Source organism: Apium graveolens, chromosome 7, assembly GCF_009905375.1.
Source record: "Apium graveolens cultivar Ventura chromosome 7, ASM990537v1, whole genome shotgun sequence".
Taxonomy (NCBI): domain Eukaryota; kingdom Viridiplantae; phylum Streptophyta; class Magnoliopsida; order Apiales; family Apiaceae; genus Apium; species Apium graveolens.
The window spans coordinates 217,680,782-217,702,802 of NC_133653.1; the positions used below are offsets into that span (position 1 = coordinate 217,680,782).

The 22,021-nt window shown below is 35.1% G+C and overlaps 1 protein-coding gene across 1 annotated transcript; it reads left to right on the top strand.

Moving 5' to 3' along the window:
• Window positions 1-1,985: 1,985 nt before the first annotated feature.
• Window positions 1,986-8,141, top strand: LOC141674478 (uncharacterized). Its single transcript, XM_074481182.1, has 14 exons — window positions 1,986-2,280; window positions 2,677-3,135; window positions 3,313-3,475; window positions 3,633-3,716; window positions 3,860-4,116; window positions 4,515-4,649; window positions 4,759-4,989; window positions 5,072-5,188; window positions 5,321-6,090; window positions 6,765-6,854; window positions 7,183-7,341; window positions 7,436-7,658; window positions 7,830-7,926; window positions 8,015-8,141. The coding sequence occupies exons 1-14, from the start codon at window positions 1,986-1,988 to the stop codon at window positions 8,139-8,141; spliced, it is 3,207 nt and encodes a 1,068-aa protein (XP_074337283.1).
• Window positions 8,142-22,021: the final 13,880 nt, after the last annotated feature.

The following is a 22,021-nucleotide window of genomic DNA, read 5'->3' on the forward strand; positions in this document are numbered from 1 at the left end:
TGATGGTTCATTTCCAGTTGCAGCTCTCATTGGTACATGAGGGCCTCTCTCTATGCAATCTACATAGGCCTCATCTTGAGAAAGTAAATGAAGATGCATCTTTACCTTCCAGTGATGGTAATTGTCTTTATCCAAAAAAGGAATCTTGACTCCAACATCCTTCTTGTTCAACTTGCTGTTTGTTGTAATTTTTAAACTCTTTGTTCTTTAAGAGCTTGCTCTGATACCTATTGTTAGTCCCTAACAATGCAACAAGAATTACAGAAGGGGGTTGAATGGAATTTTTGAACCTTTTTCAAAAATCTAAAATGTTCTAACTTAAGATATATATGACAACGTTTTGATTTGCAAAGTGCGGAATAACAAGTTAAATATGAATCAAAACACAAAGTAATAAAAACACAAGTCTTTAAAACTTTCTGGTGGATTAGAAAGTATCCACCAGAGATATATAAATATATCGAGAGAACTCTGTGAAGCTTGAATAGCTCACAGCTGCTTACAAAAGTAAGAACAACTAAACTTACAGAGAAATACTAAGAATACAACTTACAAATGTTTCTATGAGAATTTACTTGCTTAGTCTCTTGTTGTTCTAATTGCTACTCTTGGTTTATATATCACCAAGATTACACAGTAATAAGACAGGATAATAAAACAAAACCTATCAAGTCTAATACTATGCTACCTCAATACTCTATTCCAGCATCTTTGAATATCTTCATAATAGCATGGAAATGGAAATGCTTCTTTATTCTCAAAAACCCAGTTGAATAGGCTTCCACATTCCTTTTGCATACACTCGACGCATGTGACTGTGTTGTCACTGTCAACAGATGTTTGAATTGATTATTCGTCGGGTACATAATCATCCGTCGGGTTGCCTTGTTGATCATCCGTCGAGTAGCAATGTTGTTTATGCGTCGGGTAGCTATTTGGCACTTGACTTCATTTCATTTATGCAGAATTACAAGACATCATTTATGTACAATTAATCAACCTATTCTGCATATCTAATCAAAGTCAACATGACTTATATGCTACTACAGAATCTAAACAAAGGTGTTTGCAGAAATGTACTTCATGACTTATTATTACATAAGCAACTCACTCGATGGATAACAAATCATCATCCGTCGGGACTATATTGAGTCATCCGTCGAGACTATATTCCTTATCCGTCGAGTGCTACATTTTTCACTAAGTTAAATCTACTAAGGTGTTTTGTTAACGAAATCATCAAGTCCACAACATATCCTCAACAAATGCAAATAACACCTGCCCGTCTATGTCAAGATCAAAAAGACCTTTTAAAATTATGCATAACCTAAAAGATCGCAATTATCTTGAGTTTTTTGATAATGTGGAGGTGGAGGATAATTCTGAAGGTAAACAGATAACAAACGTGATGCATTGATACAATTATCAATTTAATTAAATTTCATATATCTGATCATTACCATTAATAAAAAACAGATATTTCAATGGAATTTGGAGGATATGATTCTGACGAAGAATTTGATCTTCATACTAACGGTATGATGCGAAACTGATTTTGTAACTGCATTAAATGTAATATATTGATTCCTTTATATTGTGTTTTTTAATCATCTTTGACAGACCTATGACAAGGATATACGGATCTTGGAAAGCCCGACAAACTTTGTCCATACTGTAAAGCCGTCATGTGGAATAATGAATGGAATAACAAATCAAAAAAGCATGCATCACCAACTTTTTTTGTTTGTTGTCGGAATGGGCAGGTCCAGATACCACTGAAGTAACTTACTCCTCCTTTTTTAGCTAAATTGTTATCTGGTGGAAAGAAAACTCAACATTATTAAATAAAGATCCGGATATACAACTCACTATTTGCTTTTACACCAATTTGAGGTAAAATTGACAATAGTATAAATAGAGGAGGTGCTCCTTACATTTTCAAGCTCTGTGGTCAAAATTATCATTTTATTGGAAGCATATGCCCGATGCTTGGTGAATCTCCAAAGTTTTGTCATTTGTACGTATATGATACTGAGAATGAAATAGAAAATAGAAAGCGAGCGGTTCCGGATAGCGATTCTACAGATTCAGACATTGTAAAAGGTCTTCTTTTGATGCTTGATGAGAATAATCGATTAGTTAATAGCTTTCGTATGGCTAGAGACTGGTTCAAAAATAATGAACCCGAGGAAGTTGAGCTGGAATTAGTTTCATGTAAAGCAACGGATGGTAGATCTAATAATGTTGGACCTTCTAACGAGGTTGGTGCTTTGATTGTTGGTGACCTAGAAGACTCATGCGGAACCCGGGATATTTTTGTCTAGAAAAAAACTAAACAGCTTCAGAGGATTTTTGAGACTAATGCCCATTTCATGCCTTTACAGTATCCTTTACTTTTCCCTCATGGTGATGAAGGATTCCACTTGAAAATTGCATTAATGGGAAAAAAATGGTGGTCCACCTCCTACAATTATTGAAGGTGATGATGACGGAGAGGAATCAAAATAGAGAGCCTACAAACTCATGATCAGACTAACTGAAGGTACTATATTACTGTTATAAACGTTATAAAAAATTTGTCAATTTTATTATACTTTCATATAGGAATGTAAATTGAAGATAGCTATATACAGATTGTAGATTGGTATTAATAAGATTTTAAAATTTATTCTATAGGATTAACTCCTCACTTGAGTGATCGTTTATGGCAACAATATATTGTTGATGTATTCACCGCAGTTAAACGGTATCGCCTGGAATGGATTAAATGGAATCAAAAAACTATTCAATCTGATCTATACAACTCAATATGTGACTCCTTGAGAAAAGGTGATTCTGATACAACATACCAAAGAAAGAATGTAATTTTACCTGCTACATTTACAGGTTCTCAGAGATATATGTCCCAATATTTTAAGGACTCTCTTGATATATGTCATAGTATTGATCATCCATCATTCTTCTTGACAATGACCTGCAACACTAAATGGCCAGAAATTCAGAGTATGCTCCAATATATGCATGGCGTTAATGTTACAGATGCTCCGGATGTGGTCGTCCGTGTTTTTAAAATGAAGCTTGATCAATTGGTTGATTTAATAAAAAATCAAAATTACTCTGGAAGATGCACCAGACGTGAGTATTTTTACACTTTTACAAAACAACATATAATAGTTGATTTTACACTATATCCTCTACTAATTTATGAAATTTTTGTAATAGTTATGTATGTGATTCAGTTCCAGAAAAGAGGATTATCTCACGCTCATATGTTAATTTGACTACATCCTGATGATCGTCCCAATACGATAGAGCAGATTGATGATTTGGTGTGTGCTGAAATCCCGCATAAGGAAACTGATCTAGCCGGGTACAATGTTGTTAAAAATTACATGATACATGGGCCATGTGGACATGATTTTTCGTATTCTTCGTGTATGTCAGATGGAAAATACGGGCGTCATTTCCCAAAGAGGTATATTCAAATCAATTACATGATACATGGCCATGTGCACATACTTTTATGTATTTACAATGAATTTCCCAAAGCTTTTTGGAAAAAAATATCATCATCATGGTAAATATAAAATAAGACCTAATTATATTTGTGTTTAAACCAATTTTACACATAGGTACAATGGTCACACATTCTTTGATGACTGTGGATTTCCTGTTTATCAGAGGAGAAGGATGGACAGGACTGCTGAGAAGAACAAGTAACATCTGGATAATCAATTTGTTGTACCTTATAATCCTGATCAATTACTACGCTTTCAGTGTCATATGAACTTGGAAATCAGCAACAATTCTCGCTCTTTGAAATATCTATTCAAGTATTGTTTGAAGGGACATGACACAGCTACAATGATGATACGAAGGAAAAAGGACTGCCTTTAAATTCAGAAAAGGGTAAAACTATTGATGAGGTGAGACATTTTCTGGATGGTCATGATGTTTGTGCATCCGAAGCTTCCTGGAGATTATTAGGATATGATATTCATTATCGTTATCCTTCTATTGAGCGTTTGTCGGTCCATGTAGAAGGAGGCAAAAATGTTACCTTCAATGTTAATGAAACTTTGGAAGAAGTAGCAAATAAGGCATCAAACAGGAAAAGTAAGTTAGAAGCATGGTTTGTAGCCAACAAAACTATTCCCGGTGCTCGGGATTAAACTTACCAGGAGTTCCCACGAGGTTTTACTTTCCTACCTGGGCAGTCTAAGTGGAAACAACGTGAAAGAGGAATTGTCATCGGAAGGTTAACAGAAGTTCATGCATCACAAGGAGATGCATTTTTTTTAGAATGCTTCTTTTGCGCAATAAAGGTGCAACTTCTTTTCATGATTTGAGAACTATTAATGGTCGAACATATAACACATATAAAGAAGCATGTGAGGTACTTGGTCTCCTTAAGGATGCCAATCAATAGCAATCTACACTTCGAGAAAATGCGGCATCTGGCATGCCTTTTCAGCTTCATTCAATGTTTGTTCATATATTGACCAACTGTCCAGTAGCAGATCCTCTTAAATTGTGGACCGATAACTGGAAATTTTTGTCTAATGACATTTTGTACAACAAACGGAAGAAGTCCGGTAATGTGGAGCTCAAACTTTCCGACGTTGATTTGGAGAACTATACACTTGTAGGTACTTTTTAAATATAATTATTCACATATAGTTTATCTTTACGTTTTTTTCAAAATAATTAACTTCAACATATGCATGTTAACTAGAGTATTTGATGATAACATGACAGAGGTAGAAAAGCTGTTAAATGGTGTTGGCAAGTCTATAAAAGATTTCCCGAATATGCCATATCCTGAAGATATCTACACGCATAGTACGACTAATCGGCTAATTGAAGAGGAGACCGGATATGACAAGAATCAACAATTTGAAGAGCATTCCAAAAACTTTCAGAGTTTAATTAGTGAGCAACTAGAGGTGTACAATTCAGTATTAGAAGCTGTCAATAAAGGAGAAGGAGGTCTTTTTTTTTGTATATGGCAGTGGCGGATGTGGAAAAACATTTCTATGAAAAATATTATGTTATCATTTGCGCAGTGAAGGCAAAATAGTACTTCCAAGAGCATCATCCGGTATAGCTGTAACACTGCTTTCAGGTGGTAGAATATCTCACTCTCGATTTCACATCCCGCTAAAATTGGATCGATACTCTGTGGCAGGTATTAAGCACGGATTTGACATTGCTGAATTAATAAAGAATACCAGTTTAGTCATATGGGACAAAGCTCCAATTCAGCATCGCCATGCTTTTGAATCTATTGATCGTTGCTTTTGAGATATAATGGCATAAGTTCATCCTAGAAATAAGAATATTCCATTTGGGGGAATAACGGTTGTTTTTGGAGGCAATTTTCGACAAATCTTGCATGTTATTCCAAAGGCTTCTAGAACAGAAATTGTGCAATCTTCTGTTAACCAGTCAAGCCTCTGGAACCATTGCAAAGTTTTTGTGTTCCACCAGAATATGCGTCTAGGATGCGGTAAGAATGCTGAAGAGAACCAGAAAATTACAGAATTTGCAAAATGGGTTCTTGATGTTGGCGACGGAAAGGTGCAGAATATACATCCAGATAACATTTATAAGGATCCAGAAATCATCATTCCAAGGAAATATTTGGTGGAGAAGAAAACCAACACAGTGAAATATATTGTTGATATCACCTATCCAGATTTTACGAAAAACTACCCTACTGAATCATATCTCAAGGAAAGAGCCATCCTCACGCCGATAAATGCAATTGTTGATGAAGTAAATTCTCATGTTTTAAATCTAATTCCAGGTATCACGCATTCTTACCTTAGCCAAGATTCTATTGATACTGAGACAGGAAACGATGATATTGACTATGAATCTTCTTTCCCAATTGAGTATCTCAATTCAATTAATATGCCTTCCATTCGGAAGCATGATTTAAAATTAAAGGTAGGAGATGTAGTCATGTTGATGAGGAATCTTAACCAGATAATGGGTTTATATAATGGTACACGAATGGTTTTGACAAAATGTTTGAAGAACAATGTGAAGTGCCAACTGTTCACAGGATCCCATGCAGGCACAAAGGTTATAATACCAATGATCGAGATGGAACCAACTAATACACACTTTCCTTTTATTTTCAAGAGAATTCAATTCCCTCTGCAAATCTATTTTGTAATGACAATAAACAAAAACCAAGGTCAATCACTTCAGACCGTTGGGCTTTTCTTGCCAAGACCTGCATTTTCTCATGGACAGCTGTATGTTGTCGTTTCAAGAGTTACTTCTCCAGATGGGTTGCATATTTTAATAGAATGCGATAACGGGAAGACATGTAATTTTACTGCTAATGTAGTATTTGACGAAGTGTTTTATAATCTTCCTATTTTAATATAGCATAATTGGTATTTTGATTCCATGTAATGTAGAGTGATATAGAAATTATGTTTTTCAGTTATCTTATCGTATTTTTATTGATCATAATCATTTACATGTGTATATCCGCTTACGATAATGAAAATTATATTTATATATCCAGCTCAGGAGTCTATTTATATTTAATATATTTCTTATATTAACACAAAGAAAATTGTATTTCACATAATTCTATTTTTACAATGAGTTAGCTTAAGACAGAAATTTTAAAAATTTATTTTAATAAAAAAACACCTACAATTTTTATAAAAAAATTTGCAATGAATTCCAGTTACACGACTTTATGTATTTAGACTGATAATCATGTAAACTATATTTTTTAGAGTAAATCAAGGTATTTAGAGGCCAAGCATATGGAGCCAAAAATGGTAAAAAATATATTAAGAGGTCATGGTATATCAGTTTTGGACATTGTAATTGATTGCAATAATAGACAATATAAATGTAATGTAAAACAAATCTAGATTTGAAAATATTATACAATATTTTTGTATATAATTGATAAACACAAAGATCCGTCAAACCAAATATCTCCATCATTAACGCTATTATGAAAAATATCTCATACAATATTTTCCTTAACAGATTTTTACTAATAAAAATATTGCTAAAGATATACACAATGTTGTACACTAATCTCACCCAAGCAACTTATCTCTTTCAAGTAAGTCATTCTTTCACTCTGTAACAGATGTTTAGTTTTATGTGTCCACTAATATACTATTTTTAATTATTTTATAGGACTTATTGAACCATAGCCAAAACATGTTTTATCAATTATCTGCTCTTAATACTTCATCAACTACTGGGAGAGTGAAAGTACGAGTAACGAGAATGTGGCCGTCACTATCATCAACTGATATGTTGAAGACATACAATCTTATATTGCTTGATGCTCATGTAAGTTTTTATACCTATGTATACTCGGACATCCACATATTATTGTTATTAACAACCAATGATGCTCATCAGTATTTCGATATTTTCTTAACAGGACAGTCATGTACAAACATTCGTGTATGCTAAGAATTGGCAAGCAATTTCCAGTATTTTAGTTGAAGGAGGCGTGTATGTTATATCGAATTTTCATGTACGGGAAGCTCTCGGATCTTTAAGGCCTACACATTCAAGAATTATGATACAGTTTTCACAACTCAGAACCATTGAGAAAATTGATGTCGATGATTTCATGATACCTCTTCACAAGTTTGAGATAGGTGACATGAACAATTTGTTTTGTGCTGCATCTGAACATGGAGATAATCATGTTCCACCTTTCTCAACGGCTCAATACAGCTATCTCATTATATTTCCTGAATTTAATTGATATGCATTAATTCTAATGTAATTTACTGTATATGTACTAAAATTTAAATTAATTTTAGTAGATATCATTGGTGTTGTTGAGGATTTTGAAAGAGTAAAGTCAATCAAAACAATCTATGGTGAAAAAGATATTGTCAAGTTCAGAATCACTGATGAGAGGTAGGTTAAAAATATATGAATATCCTAATTCTCTATCTGGGATAATAGTAGGTTAAAAGTATGACTCTTTACATCGGATTTAATACAGGTTTTCATATATGGTTAGTGTTTGGGCTGCTATGGCGAAGGATATTGACAGATTGTATGGCCAAGTTATGGAGGAACCAATTATAGCAATTGTAACAAGTACTAAGATGAATATTTTTAAGGAGTAAGCTCTGTAATGCCCTCCAAACCCGGGTCAGAAGTTTGGGGTCCACATCACACACACACATACACACCATATTTAAACATGTTTATAAATATAATAATATATATGCAATGAACCTACTTACCATATTCCACGGATCAACGCAGTTTAAAATATGTCCACAAGCCACAATCTTATTTATTACATAAACGTACCAAATTCCAGTTTATTTATCTTACAACTGAAGTTTAAACTTTATTACAAACTATCAATACAACCAAGCCAAATATCATCTGCTAGTCTATTCCATTTCAACCTGGATACCTAGCTCACACACTTGTTTGGGGATCCTCGCTACCACCAATTTCCTTTTTCACTGGAAAAGAATATAAACAGTTTTACAAGAGTAAGCTAACTAGCTCAGCAAGTCACAAAGACAGTAACTGAGATTAACAATGATAAATTGAAATGATATAAGGAATCAAGTTTACTGATAAACAATGATTAGAATTGGATATTCATTTTCATTTTAAAAATCAAGGTTAGGCTGCTGATCAGTCACGCACTAACCCCGGACAAGGCTCCCAACTTTGCTCTATATACTGGATCCAAGGCACACATTGGCCTACTGTGACCACGAATCTGGTCCGACCACGAATCTGGTCCATATACAAAAACAATCCAATTCAAGAATCACAATATGATAAACAATGTAACTCAATAGTTGAATCATAAACAATATTTATTTTGAAACATAGGATGGTTTGTAATTCCATGAAATGACCAAGAAATCATAAAGGTTGGGTTTCAATCAAGGAAAGAAAAAGAAAGCAGGAGACTCAAGGGTTCAAGAGTTACAAGAATTGGTCTTATGTTACACAAGATATAAGGGTTGGTATGATAAGCAATTTTGTATCAGAAATTAGTATGTGGTATGTATGTATTTGTGGAGTAGTATCGTATAGGTGTGGTTTGTATATGTGAATTCAACAATCAACGGTTTATGAAGAAACATGCTTATGGCTCGAGATCAATAAGAATCAGGGTTTGGGTTAAGTACTTCAAAGTACTTGCAATATAGAAATTAGTATGTGGTATGTATGTATTTGTGGAGTAGTATCGTATAGGTGTGGTTTGTATATGTGAATTCAACAATCAACGGTTTATGAAGAAACATGCTTATGGCTCGAGATCAATAAGAATCAGGGTTTGGGTTAAGTACTTCAAAGTACTTGCAATATAGAATAATAATCGTTTAGAGTAATTGCAACATAATGAAGAACGTTCCAAAATACTTGCAATAATCAAGAGGAAAAAAAACACTTGCCTTATCAATTCGCTTTCACTTTACTAGCACTTATCCAGTGATTCCCACTCACTGACTATCTGCTTTCCTTTTCTACGTCTTGCTTCCTCTATTACACATCACATGTACTTATCAATACTACTTCTCATCACATACGATTCGTTTCAAGCTTCTAACTACCCTTCGTTTTACCCAAATCCAACGTACGGATTGAAAGTTATGAATAAAATAGTCAAACAATACACGTACAATCATATAATGCATCAATCGGATCACATATAACATGTAGCACGTAAAATATTCAATTAAAATAATTATTCAAAGAAGATTCGGGGTTAAAATGATTTTTCAGATATTTATTACAAAATTTTAAACATTTTTCGGAATGGAAAAGGGTCTCCGAATCATTTTATAATTAAATAATAAGGTTCGAACACCCGAGTCTGACCTTAAAATAATTTTATAATAATTATCGAGCCTTTAAAATAATTTAAAATAATATTTTAAAGCTCAAAACTATTTTTCGAAATTTTTAAATCAATTTTAAATAATTAAATCCAATTAAATAATTAATTAAAATCAATTAATAAATAATTAAACTAATTAATCAATTAATATTTAAATTAATTGACTAATAAATTAATTATTAACTAAAATTAATTAAATAAATAATTTAGATTTATTTTTGAATTAAAAGTAAATTTTTGGAATTAAAATAACCATTTTTGGAAATTAAAAATAATTTTCTAAAAATAATATAAAAAAGAAAATATAATTTTTTGTAATTATATAAACATAAATCTAATTTTTGGAATTTTTATAAATAGAAATCTGATTTTTATAAGTTTTTAAAAACACAGGGACCAATTTATAAAGTTTTACAAACTGGGAGGGTAGAATGGTAATTCCATCATCTCCCTCCTCCTTTTTCCACTTCCGGCGGCCGGCAGCCATGGCCCCTGCTCAGAACTTTTCCGGCCACCACCAAAACAACCCAGAAACGCGTGAAATTTACAGGGAATACACTACAAGCTTCCAGGAACACGATTATGCCATTAGTTTGATCAAACAATCAACGAGTAAGCCGGAAATTCAACCGGAAAGTTACGCCTCCGTTAGCATCAATTTTTCGATCATCCCCTTCCCTTTATCGTTTGTTTATCACGTATATAACAATCGACTTGTCTTTCCACGATCTACACTTAGTGTAATCAATTTCAATTAATAACCCCTACAAAGAAACACCTAATTTTCAATTAAGAACATTCATAGCTATAAATCCTAATTTCTTAATTCGAAAATTAAAACCTCAATTTCTCCATGATGCAGAGCTCAAAATTCAACATATAATATACCAAAATGATCAGGATAAAATCTACAAGATTATGCAATCAAATCACTCAAACAACATCATAATTAAAAAATCATCTTTCAATCATAATTAAATTCGAAATTAAACAATTAAATATCGAAATACCTTTAATTTCTGCAGTGAAATTGATGACGGATTTAGAAAGTATATTTCAAGAGCTTCGATTCGGTATATAGCACGCTTGATTTCGATTTCGATATAGCATTCGTTTTTAGGTTTGATTTTCAAGAGCGCGACGAAATTTCAGGATTTTCTCTGTAAATTTTCTGTTTCGACTGTCCGAATGTGATTATACGACTAAAATGAAATAATAAAAGGGCTATTTATATTTATAGAATATTGGATCATGTTGGATCATATTAGATCGTTAAATTAGTTGCTTAACCGCTAAGTAACTGCAAAAACGATTCATTTTGATACCCGTATTGGATAATTACCCAAACTGGGCTTTTTATAAAACACTTTATATGAAAATAATGTAATAATATCATGTCTTCTGAGAATATGGGTTTCGTTGATATACCGAAATGATTATCGTATTGAAAATTGTACGCCGGGACGCGTACGGGTCAAACCGTAATCTGGATTGAAAACGTTAAAACACGGAAAATGTCCGGAATTATCAAATTAGGTTAGGAAGGAGTTTTCGGAAGAGTTTCGGGTTGTAAAAACGTAAAAAGGCTGAGGTTGAACGATTCCCGGTAATTATTCAGAAAATAATTATTAACTCTGTAAATTATTATAAAATCAAATAACAATCTAAAAATTACCAGAAAAATATCATAGTCATCTATATTTTATTCTGAACATAATATAATTAACATACTCACATTTAATTATATATATATTTATCAATATCAATCAACAGGTAATTCACATAATAATCACATAATAATCATATAATAATCATTTATTGATAAAATAATTACAAGCGATATCCCAGATATTACATCTTTCCCCCTTAAAAGGATTCTGTCCTCAGAATCTGCTAGGTAAATAACTGAGGGTACTTTTCTCTCATATCACTTTCTAATTCCCAGGTTGACTCTTCAACCTTTGGGTTTCTCCACAGTACTCTTACTAAATTCACAACTTTATTTCTCAATACCTTTTCTCTCTTTTCTAGAATCTCTATTGGATTCACTACATATGATAAATCTTCCTGAAGTTCTATCGGCTCATACTCGATGACATGCCTAGAATCTGGATTATACTTCTTAAGCATTGATACGTGAAATACGTTATGAACGTGCTCCATATGTGGGGGTAACGCCAATTCGTAAGCTACCGTGCTGACACGTTTCAGAATTTTAAAAGGTCCAACGTATCTAGGACTTAGCTTTCCTTTCCTTCCAAATCTAGTCAATCCTTTCCACGGTGACACTTTCAGTAACACTAGATCCCCGTCTTCAAATTCCATATCCTTTCTTGATTGATCTGCGTATTTTCTTTGACGATCTTGTGCTGCAATTAACCTTTTCTGGATGACTTCCACAACCTCTTTTGTTTGTTGCACTAACTCAGGTCCAAGTATCTTATGTTCTCCAACTTCTTCCCGATATAGTGGTGATCGACATTTGCGTCCATAAAGAGCTTCATAGGGAGGCATTCCGATACTGGCATGATAACTTTTATTGTAAGCAAATTCCACTAGGGTGAATGCTCGTCCCAATTTCCTTTGAAATTAATAGCACAAACACGTAACATATCTTCAATAGTCTGGATTGTTCTCTCGCTTTGGCCGTCGGGTTGTGGATGATAATCCGTACTCACCTGGTTCCCAAGCATTCTTGAATTTTTTTCCAAAATCTTGAATTGAATCGTGGGTCTCAATCTGATACAATAGATACGGGTACTCCATGACGCACTACTATTTCCTTCATATATATGTGAACCAATTTGTCCAATGAGAATCTTTCATTGATGGGCAAGAAGTGAGCTGATTTGGTTAGTCTATCTATTATAACCCAAATAGCATCGTGGTTCGCTTTCGTCCTTGGTAAGCCATCTATGAAGTCCATAGCAATTTGCTCCCACTTTCACTCTGGAATCTCTAAAGGTTGAAGTAATCCAATTGGTCTCTAGTGTTCTGCTTTAACTCTTTGGCACGTATAACATTTGCTAACCCATTCTGTAATTTCTCTTTTCATGTCTGGCCACCAATAATTTTCTTTTAAATCTTTGTACATCTTGGTACTTCCCAGATGAATGGAATACCTTGAATTTTGAGCTTCGTGTAAAATTTCATTCTTCAATTCTGTCACTGGTGGAATCCAAATTCTGGATGAAAATCTAAGAATACCCCGATCGTCCTTCTGAGTGCATAACTCCTCTCCAACCAAATGATTGTGATCTTGATCCATTATTTTCTCCTGGCATCTTCTTATCTTTTCTAACAATTCTGGCTGAAATGTCATACTACACATACTTGCTTCATTGGGCTTGCAAATTCTGATTTCCAATTCCAATTTCTGAAATTCCTTGTATAATTCCTCAGGTACTGTCAACATGTTCTATCTTTCCTTTCTGCTTAACGCATCAGCTACCACATTCGCTTTTCCTGGATGATAGTTAATTGTGCAATCATAGTCCTTAATCAATTCCAACCATCTTCTTTGTCTCATGTTGACCTCCTTTTCCGTGAATATGTACTTCTAACTTTTGTGATTCGTATAGAACTCACATTTTTCTCCATATAGGTAATGTCTCCAAATCTTCAAGGCGAATACTATTGCCGCTAGTACCAAATCATGAGTAGGATACTTCTGCTCATGAGGTTTCAGTTGTCTCGACGCATATGCAATAACTTTATCATGCTGCATCAAAACACAACCTAATCCCTTATGAGAAGCATCAGTATAGATAACAAAATTCCCTTGATCATCTAGAAGTGACAAAACAGGTGCTGTGATCAATCTTTTCTTTAATTTTTGAAAACTTTCTTCGCATTTCTCGTTCCATATAAACTTCTCACTTTTCCTGGTAAGCTTTGTCAAAGGCGTCGCAATCTTCGAGAAATCTTGAACAAATCGTCGATAATATCCTGCTAATCCCAGGAAACTTCGTACGTCTGTTGGTGTTTGTGGTCTTTCCCAATTCGTAATGGCTTCAATCTTTGCTGGGTCTACTTTGATTCCTTCATTACTTACTATGTGTCCTAAAAATTGGACTTCTTGTAACCAAAATTCACACTTTGAAAATTTTGCATGCAACTTCTTCTTCCTCAAAATCTCCAAAGCTGTCCTTAGATGTTCCGCGTGATCTTCCGTTGACTTGGAGTAGATCAAAATATCATCGATAAATACAATTACAAACTTTTCCAAATATTCCTTGAAAATTCTGTTCATCAAGTCCATAAATATTGTCGGGGCATTGGTCAATCCAAAAGACATCGCTAAGAATTCATAATGACCGTATCTTGTTCTGAAAGTTGTATTTGGTATATCTTTAGGTTTGATTTTCAATTGGTGATACCCGGATCTCAAATCAATCTTAGAGAAGTACTTGACTCCTTTCAGCTGGTCAAATAAATCATCGATTCGTGGTAATGGATACTTGTTCTTGATCGTAAGCTTTTTAAGTTCTCGATAGTCGATGAATAGCCTCATGCTTCTGTCTTTCTTTTTAACAAATAACACCGGTGCACCCCATAGGGATACGCTGGGTCGAATCACTCCTTTTTCTAATAATTCTTGCAATTGCTTTGCTAGCTCCTTCATTTTAACTGGCGCCATTAAGTATGGGGCCTTAGATACTGGTTCCGTTCCAGGTGCTAAGTTGATTGCAAATTCAATTTTTCTATCTGGAGAAAGTCCTGGTAGTTCGTCTGAAAATATGTCTGGAAATTCATTTACCACTGGAATGTCTTCCAGTTTTGCTGGCTCCTGACTTCTATCTATCACGTAGGCAATGAAATGCTCACATCCTTGTCGTAATAGTTTCTTAGCTTGAATCATCGTCAAGAACTTCTTTGCTTGCTTCTGACCTTTTATTAGTCCCTAACAATGCAACAAGAATTACAGAAGGGGGGTTGAATGGAATTCTTGAACCTTTTTCATAAATTATAAAATGTTCTATCTTAATAATATATAAGTGTTTGATTTGCAAAGTACGGAATAAGAAGTTAGTAAAATCAAAACACAAGTAATTAAAAACACAAGTCTTTAAAAACTTTCTGGTGGATTTGAATGTATCCACCAGAGATATATATTATATCAAGAGAACTCTGTGTAGCAAGATTAGCTCACAACTGCTTACAAATATTAACAACTAAGTTTACAGAAAAATGCTAAGGATGTAACTTACAATTGTTTCTCTGAGATAATGTTCTTGCTTAGTGTTTTCCTATTTGCTACTTCTTGGTTTATATATCACCAAGATTACAAAGTAATAAGATGAGATAATAAAACAAAACCTATCAAGTCTAATACTATGCTGCTTCATTACTCTATTCCAGCATCTTTGAATATCTTCTTAATAGCATGGAAATGGAAATGCTTCTTTGTTCTCTAAAACCTATTTGAATAGGCTTCCACATTCCTTTTGCATACACTCAACGCATGTGACTGCGTTGTCGCAGTCAACAGATTTTTGAATTGATTATCCATCGGGTACATGATCATCCGTCGGGTTGCCTTGTTGATCATCCGTCGAGTGGCATTGTTGTTTATCCGTCGGGTAGCTATCTGGCACTTAACTTCATTTCATTTATGCAGAATTACAAGACATCATCTATGTAAAATTAATCAACCTATTATGCATATCTAATTAAAGTCAATATGACTTGAGTGCTACTACAGAATCTAAATAAGGTGTATGCAGAAATGTGCTACAGACTCATTATTACACAAGCTACTCACTCGATGGATAATAAATCATCATCCGTCGGGACTATATTGAGTCATCCGTCGGAACTATATTCCTTATCCGTCGAGTGCTATATTTTTCACTAAGTACAATCTACTAAGGTGTTTTGTTAATGAAATCATCAAGTTCACAACATATCCACAACAATCTCCCCCAATTTATATCTACTGGAATTGTAGCCATAAATTAAGAGAAACTTGATGATAACAAAACACCCTAAAAATACAACTTTAAAAGTAAGTAGATAAAACTGTAAAGTGCTTCAAATAATAAAATGCACAAAGAATAGCTCACAGTCATTTTCAAGGTGCTCCTCTAGCCTGAGCAATTTAATCTAATTCCTTGAAGGTCTGGATCTCTTTCCAAGCTTTCTGTTGTTTTCTTCTATCTAATTTTGGAGCTGTCTGTAGAATTCCAGTTCATTAGATTCTGAGAGATTTAGCTTTTCTTGCATTTCCAAAAGAGTCTCATTGCTAGAGATGCTCAATTGGTCTTCTAATCTGAAAAATCTTCTAACTCCTTTGTCATCCATGAACTCCATCAGCCAGTAGGGCCTTAGATGCACTCTTCTCCCCATGTAAGGAATAGTTAGAGTCTATGGGAGTGCATCTTTAGCTCTAATACTCCTCAGTTCTTCAATCTTCTTTAGAACAAGTCTTCTTGCAGTTACATTGAATCCAAAGTTCTTCTTGAATGATGAATAAACCTTTATCAGTACATATTGGCTTTCTTGAAGGATCCTATGAAGTGGCCATTGAATCTCTTTTCCTCCCTTGTACTTGAAAACTAACCTTTCAGGTAGATTCCTATAGGCATCAATCCCTCTAACTTCTTCCTGTTCATCTAGATAGAGGTTTAGATCAGAGAATTCCTTGATGTCACATAAGTACATGTAATCTCCCTTGTTGACTTTGGATTGAGCTTTAATTAGAGATTTGTATTTGAGAGGTGACAACTTCCCTTTCTTAACTGCTCTTGACTTTGTTCTCTTTGGCTTGTTAAGAATTGGAAAATTTAAGTCAGGAATTGGTAGACTTTCCCAGTCTATTGGTTCATCCTTAGGCACAATAGGTTCACCATGAATGTTCCTGTAAGGATCCACCACCTTAATGTCTTCAAATACCACTGAGGGTTTTGATGCTTGAGTTGTAGTTGGAGTGGATTCCTCGGGAAACTGATCCTCCATTTCCTTACCAACAAAGTTCAATTTCCTTTTGGTTCTTTTGGCCAATTCATTGTATCTGTGAGATTTCTTATGTTGTGGTTCAACTTGCTTCTTTGGATCTTGAGATTCAGTGATTTCAGATGGCTGAGCAGGAATTTTTTGTGTTGGTTTTACAGCTTGTAGCTTGGCCAAGATATCAGCTTGCTCTTTCTTTTGTTTAGCCTTTTTAGCATCTAGAGCAGCTTGCTTCTATTCTTGCTTCAATCTTGCCTTTTCTTCTTTCTTTGCTTCAGCAAATTGAGGATGTCCAGCCGCCACACAAATTTCTTTACCATTCCTGAAAACTTTAGCAATTCTTCTTTTCAAAGCTGAATCAGCTGGATCCTTGTAGAAGGCGATGGATCTTGGGAACAGTTTCTTCTCATCAGGCTTTGGTGTCTCATACACTGTATCCAAAGGGTTCTTTAGTGATGATTTTGGATAGTTCACCCTTGTCTTCAAAAGTACTTCAGCCTTTGGAGATTTGATGCAGGATGGCTTTCCTCTTTCCAGATGGTTCATGCTCATTTCATTCACAGAGATTTGCCTGACTTGAGAGTGATGAATGGCTGACTTTTCTGGCTTCTTTGCTAGCCCAAACTTCTTTGAATATCCTCATCAATTTTCTCCCAGTTGATTGGATTCAACTACTCCTTTTCAGCTGCTCTTATATTGGTTGCTGCTTCATTTATCAGATCAATGCTGTCCTTAGCTGGTGGCATTGAGATAGTAATTGTAGGCACAATTACTTTGCTAACTTGAATGTTGAGCACTTTTTGCTCCCCCTCACTCCTAGAACTCTCTATCTCCCCCTTTTTGTTATCATCAAGCTGAGTAGAGGAGGAGGTTTGTGCAGCCACCAGTTTCTGAAGCAAGTCTGTTTGTTGAGCTAGGTGTAGATGAATTGCTGTAATAGAGGCTTCCATTGCTGTCATTCTTATATCCAAGGCATCTATCTTTGTGGCAAGATCAGAATTTTTCCTGAGCTGTCTCTTAATGTCAAGCATTGTAGCTTCTGGAAGTTTAGAATCCATCTTATCAAAAATGGCCTTTTTCATCGCATCAATATCACCTTTGATAGTGTTGACATCTCGAGCATGTTGAAAACCTTGGATTTGTTGTAGTTGCAGAGAAGCAAGATGTGCTTGAAGGAGCTTTTTGGTGTTGGCATTTGTGGTGGTTTGAAGAGCAAAATTTGTCTGATTTATGAGTTGAATCAGGGTTGTCTTGAAGTAGTATACATCACAGTGCTTTGAAAATGCCCAAGAGGGCATGCCTGATCTTGAACTAGAGTCTACTTCTTCCCCTATGTCCAATGGCTCTTCTTCACTATCTCCACCTTCACCTCCAAAGAATTCTTCTGAACCACCAGTCTCATAATCAACATCACCAGCTGTAGAGGGCAAAGCTGTGATGGCATCCTTAGCTCTTAGCATTGACTGTGTGGTGTGCACCAAGTTGAGCATCCTTTATGCATTGTCATTTCCCTGTTCAGCTAGAAGTTGATATGCTGGAACAGGGTGAGTAAATATCTCAGCATCAAGGGAGGTAGAATCTATAACAACTTGAGGTTGCTGAGATAGTCCCCACCTGTCTGCATCCTGGACATTCATTAACTCACTTACAATGACATCCACCCTTATATCTCATGTACCTGCATTTCTCTCATTATCTCTCTTTTGTTGCATCAAGGTCTCACCTTGTCTCCCCACCCTTACACCCTCACCTTCACTATCTAAGGTGGGACTCCTCACACTCTCTTTTTCCAATCCTGAAGAACTAGATTGCATATTTTCACTCTTTTCCTCTCCTTTTTCCTGGGAGCAACCAAGACTCTCACTCATAACACTCTCTTCCCTCAATCCTAGGAGTGATTGTACTACCAATAAGTCTTCTGCACTTGAGATAATTGATGAAATTTGAAGCTGTGCAGAGACACTCGACAGATAAGGGATATCCGTCGGGTTAGCAGTTTGACTATCCGACGGATAACTGCTGTTAAGCTTATCCATCGGGATACAATCACTACTCGACAGATGAACAATATCCATCGAAAGAGTAGGAATAAATGAGTTTTGAGTGGAAACTACTGCGGACTCTGTGCAGATTGATGAGAATTTTGGCACAGATGTCTCAACAGTTCCTAAGAGAATTGGCAAATGAGCCAACAAATCATCCAAAAGACGATGCTCACTTGCACTAGATTTTGGCTTCCCCAACAGAGTTAAAGAAGGGGAATCAAGAATTGATGTGTTGATCATATCCACATCCAGAGAGTTTGTGGGAGAATTTGGTGTTTGAGGTGCTTCTATAACTAAAGATTTTAGCTGTGACTCCACATTTATTGGAGCCACATCAAACTGACTTTGAAAAGATGCAGTGACTGTGTCTTTAGCACCAGTTTGCACAGTGTGTGAACCCTGTGCATCCCCAAGGGTTTTTGGTTTCTTCTTTCTAGCATAGGTTTGGGGTGAGCTTGTGTCCCTTACTCTTTTGGCCTGTGCTCTTGGCTGAGAGCTTTGTTCAATAGTCACATCCTTTTGGGAGGATGCAACTACCAATGAGCTTATGTCCTTATTAAGCACTGCAGTCTGTTGGGAAACTGTAGTGTGGCTAGGCTGGGAAACACTCACCTCTCCAACCTTATCCTTAAGGTTTCTTTTATGTTCACCCTGTCCCTCACCTACCTTACCCACCTTCACATTCCCCTCTTTAGATTTGGTGGATTTTGCAACTGGCATCTTTTGAGAGATGCCATAGGGGCTTTCTTTGACTTGGATTTAGAAATTTTGGATTTGGTAGCTTGGGTAGGTAATTGTTGGGTCATTGACACAGTTGCCATAGCTACACTAGAATGCAAAGAAATTTGTGAGGTTGGAAGAGTAGAGATAGATGAAATTACCTCACTTACCTGATGTGCTTCCATTACAGGGAAATAGAAGAGTGGCACCTCTTTGTGATGGTTTGCCTTGTTTAAATCTGCAATAATTCTTCTCTCTTGAACCCAACAATCTAATTTGTTGGTTGGGTTCTCAAGCACAATATCCTCAGAGAGGTGGTTAGCAATCATCTTTAATAATCTAGCATAATAAACATTTTTACCCCTTTTATTTAACTCCCCTAATTTAAACCTCAACTCAAACAAAACAAGATCACTAATATTAAAGAACTTATCAGTAACTAGCATGTAAAGCATGTTAAACATAGAGATATTGACAAAATCAAAATTACTGATTTTACCAGAGAATACCTTAGTAACTACATCACATAGATAACTCCATTCCTTTCTAAGTCCCAGCCTCCTAATTTCACTTAACTTAGAAGTAGAGAGTGCATAGCCCATTGAGTTAAGCATATTAACAATGTCAGTGTCTGTGTGTGGTGAAGTTACAGTATTATCAGGAATTTTGAAACATGCTTTAACAACATCATAATTCCTTACCTTTAATAGTGAGTGTGATGGTTTTATCAGTTGAGTTGTGCATAACAGTTGACCACATTTCTTCAACAACCTCACATAAGATGGTGGGTGATTCTAGCATGGCATAGTTGAGTTTGTAGTTCTTCACAAAATTTATCATTTTGTGGTAGTCACCAGACGGTTGAATCCCCTTATTTACTAGAGCCGTGAAGTTGTTCTTCTCATAAATAAATCCAGTTTGTGACATGATCTTGACGAATGGTGCCATTGTTAGAGAGTGGAAATTGCAGAGATAGAGATGATAATTGCTTTTGAGAAAGAGAGAATTTAGAGTAGATGATTTGAGAATGATAAAAGAAAAGCAATGAAAATGATTTATGCTTTTATACTATCACAAAAATAACTGTCAAAAATAATAAATTAAAATAAAGTAACTAATAAGAATTGCCTAAAATAGCTGTTTAAAAATAAACTGTAAAAATTCCTTCAATTATCGGTCGTGTTATACTTCCAAACTGTAAGTATATTCGATGGATAATGTTCAGGGAATCAACGGCTAAAAATAAGACAATTCGACGGATGAGGATAAATCAGTTATCCGTCGAGTCATAAAATATTCCAGAAAAATAATTGATTTTATTAACAAAATGTATACCGACAAATGATCAAACTCGATGGATAATGGTCATCCGTCGAAATGTAAATTTTGACTTAGCCAAAATTTCATCCAAGACTCAAAAATCAATTAAGTTTCTGGATGCATTACAACTTGCAAATTATCTGAAAAGATTTAAGAATTATTTAGCATACCTAACTCACTTACCAACCTTGAAAAGGTGGATTCATCCAGTGGCTTGGTAAATATATCTGCAAGCTGCTTTTCACTTGAAACAAAATGTAATTCCACAGTACCATTCATTACATGTTCCCTTATGAAGTGGTACTTAATGTCTATATGCTTTGTCCTTGAATGCTGTACTGGATTTTCAGTGATGGCAATTACACTTGTGTTATCACAGAAAATGGGAATCCTTTCAACTTGCAAACCATAGTCTAGCAATTGGTTTTTCATCCACAAAATCTGTGCACAGCAACTGCCAGCAACAATATATTCAGCTTCAGCTGTAAAAGTAGAAACTGAATTTTGCTTTTTACTGAACCAGGACACAAGCTTGTTTCCTAGAAATTGACAGGTTCCTATTGTACTTTTTGTATCAATTCTACAACCTGCATAATCTGCATCTGAATAACCAGTTAGATCAAAACCAGAATCTCTAGGGTACCAAATGCCAAGTTTTGGTCTTCCCTTGAGATATCTGAAAATTCTCTTAATAGCTACTAAGTGAGATTCTCTAGGATCAGCCTGAAATCTAGCACACAAACATGTAGCAAACATTATATCTGGCCTACTAGCTGTTAAGTACAGAAGAGAGCCAACCATGCCCCTATAACTTGAAATATCCACAGACTTTTCAGTAGTGTTTAATTCAAGCTTAGTTGCAGTGGCCATGGGAGTTTTTGCAGATGTGCAATCCATTAGATCAAACTTCTTCAAAAGATCATAAATGTATTTAGTTTGACTAAGCTTGTTTCAGTCTAGTGGCTCTAGGTGCTTATTTCAGTCCATAAAGTGCTTTCAAAATATAGTAAACATATTCTGGAAAATTTGGATCTTCAAAACCAGGAGGCTGACAGACATAGACTTCCTCCTCCAAATCTCCATTCAGAAAGGCACT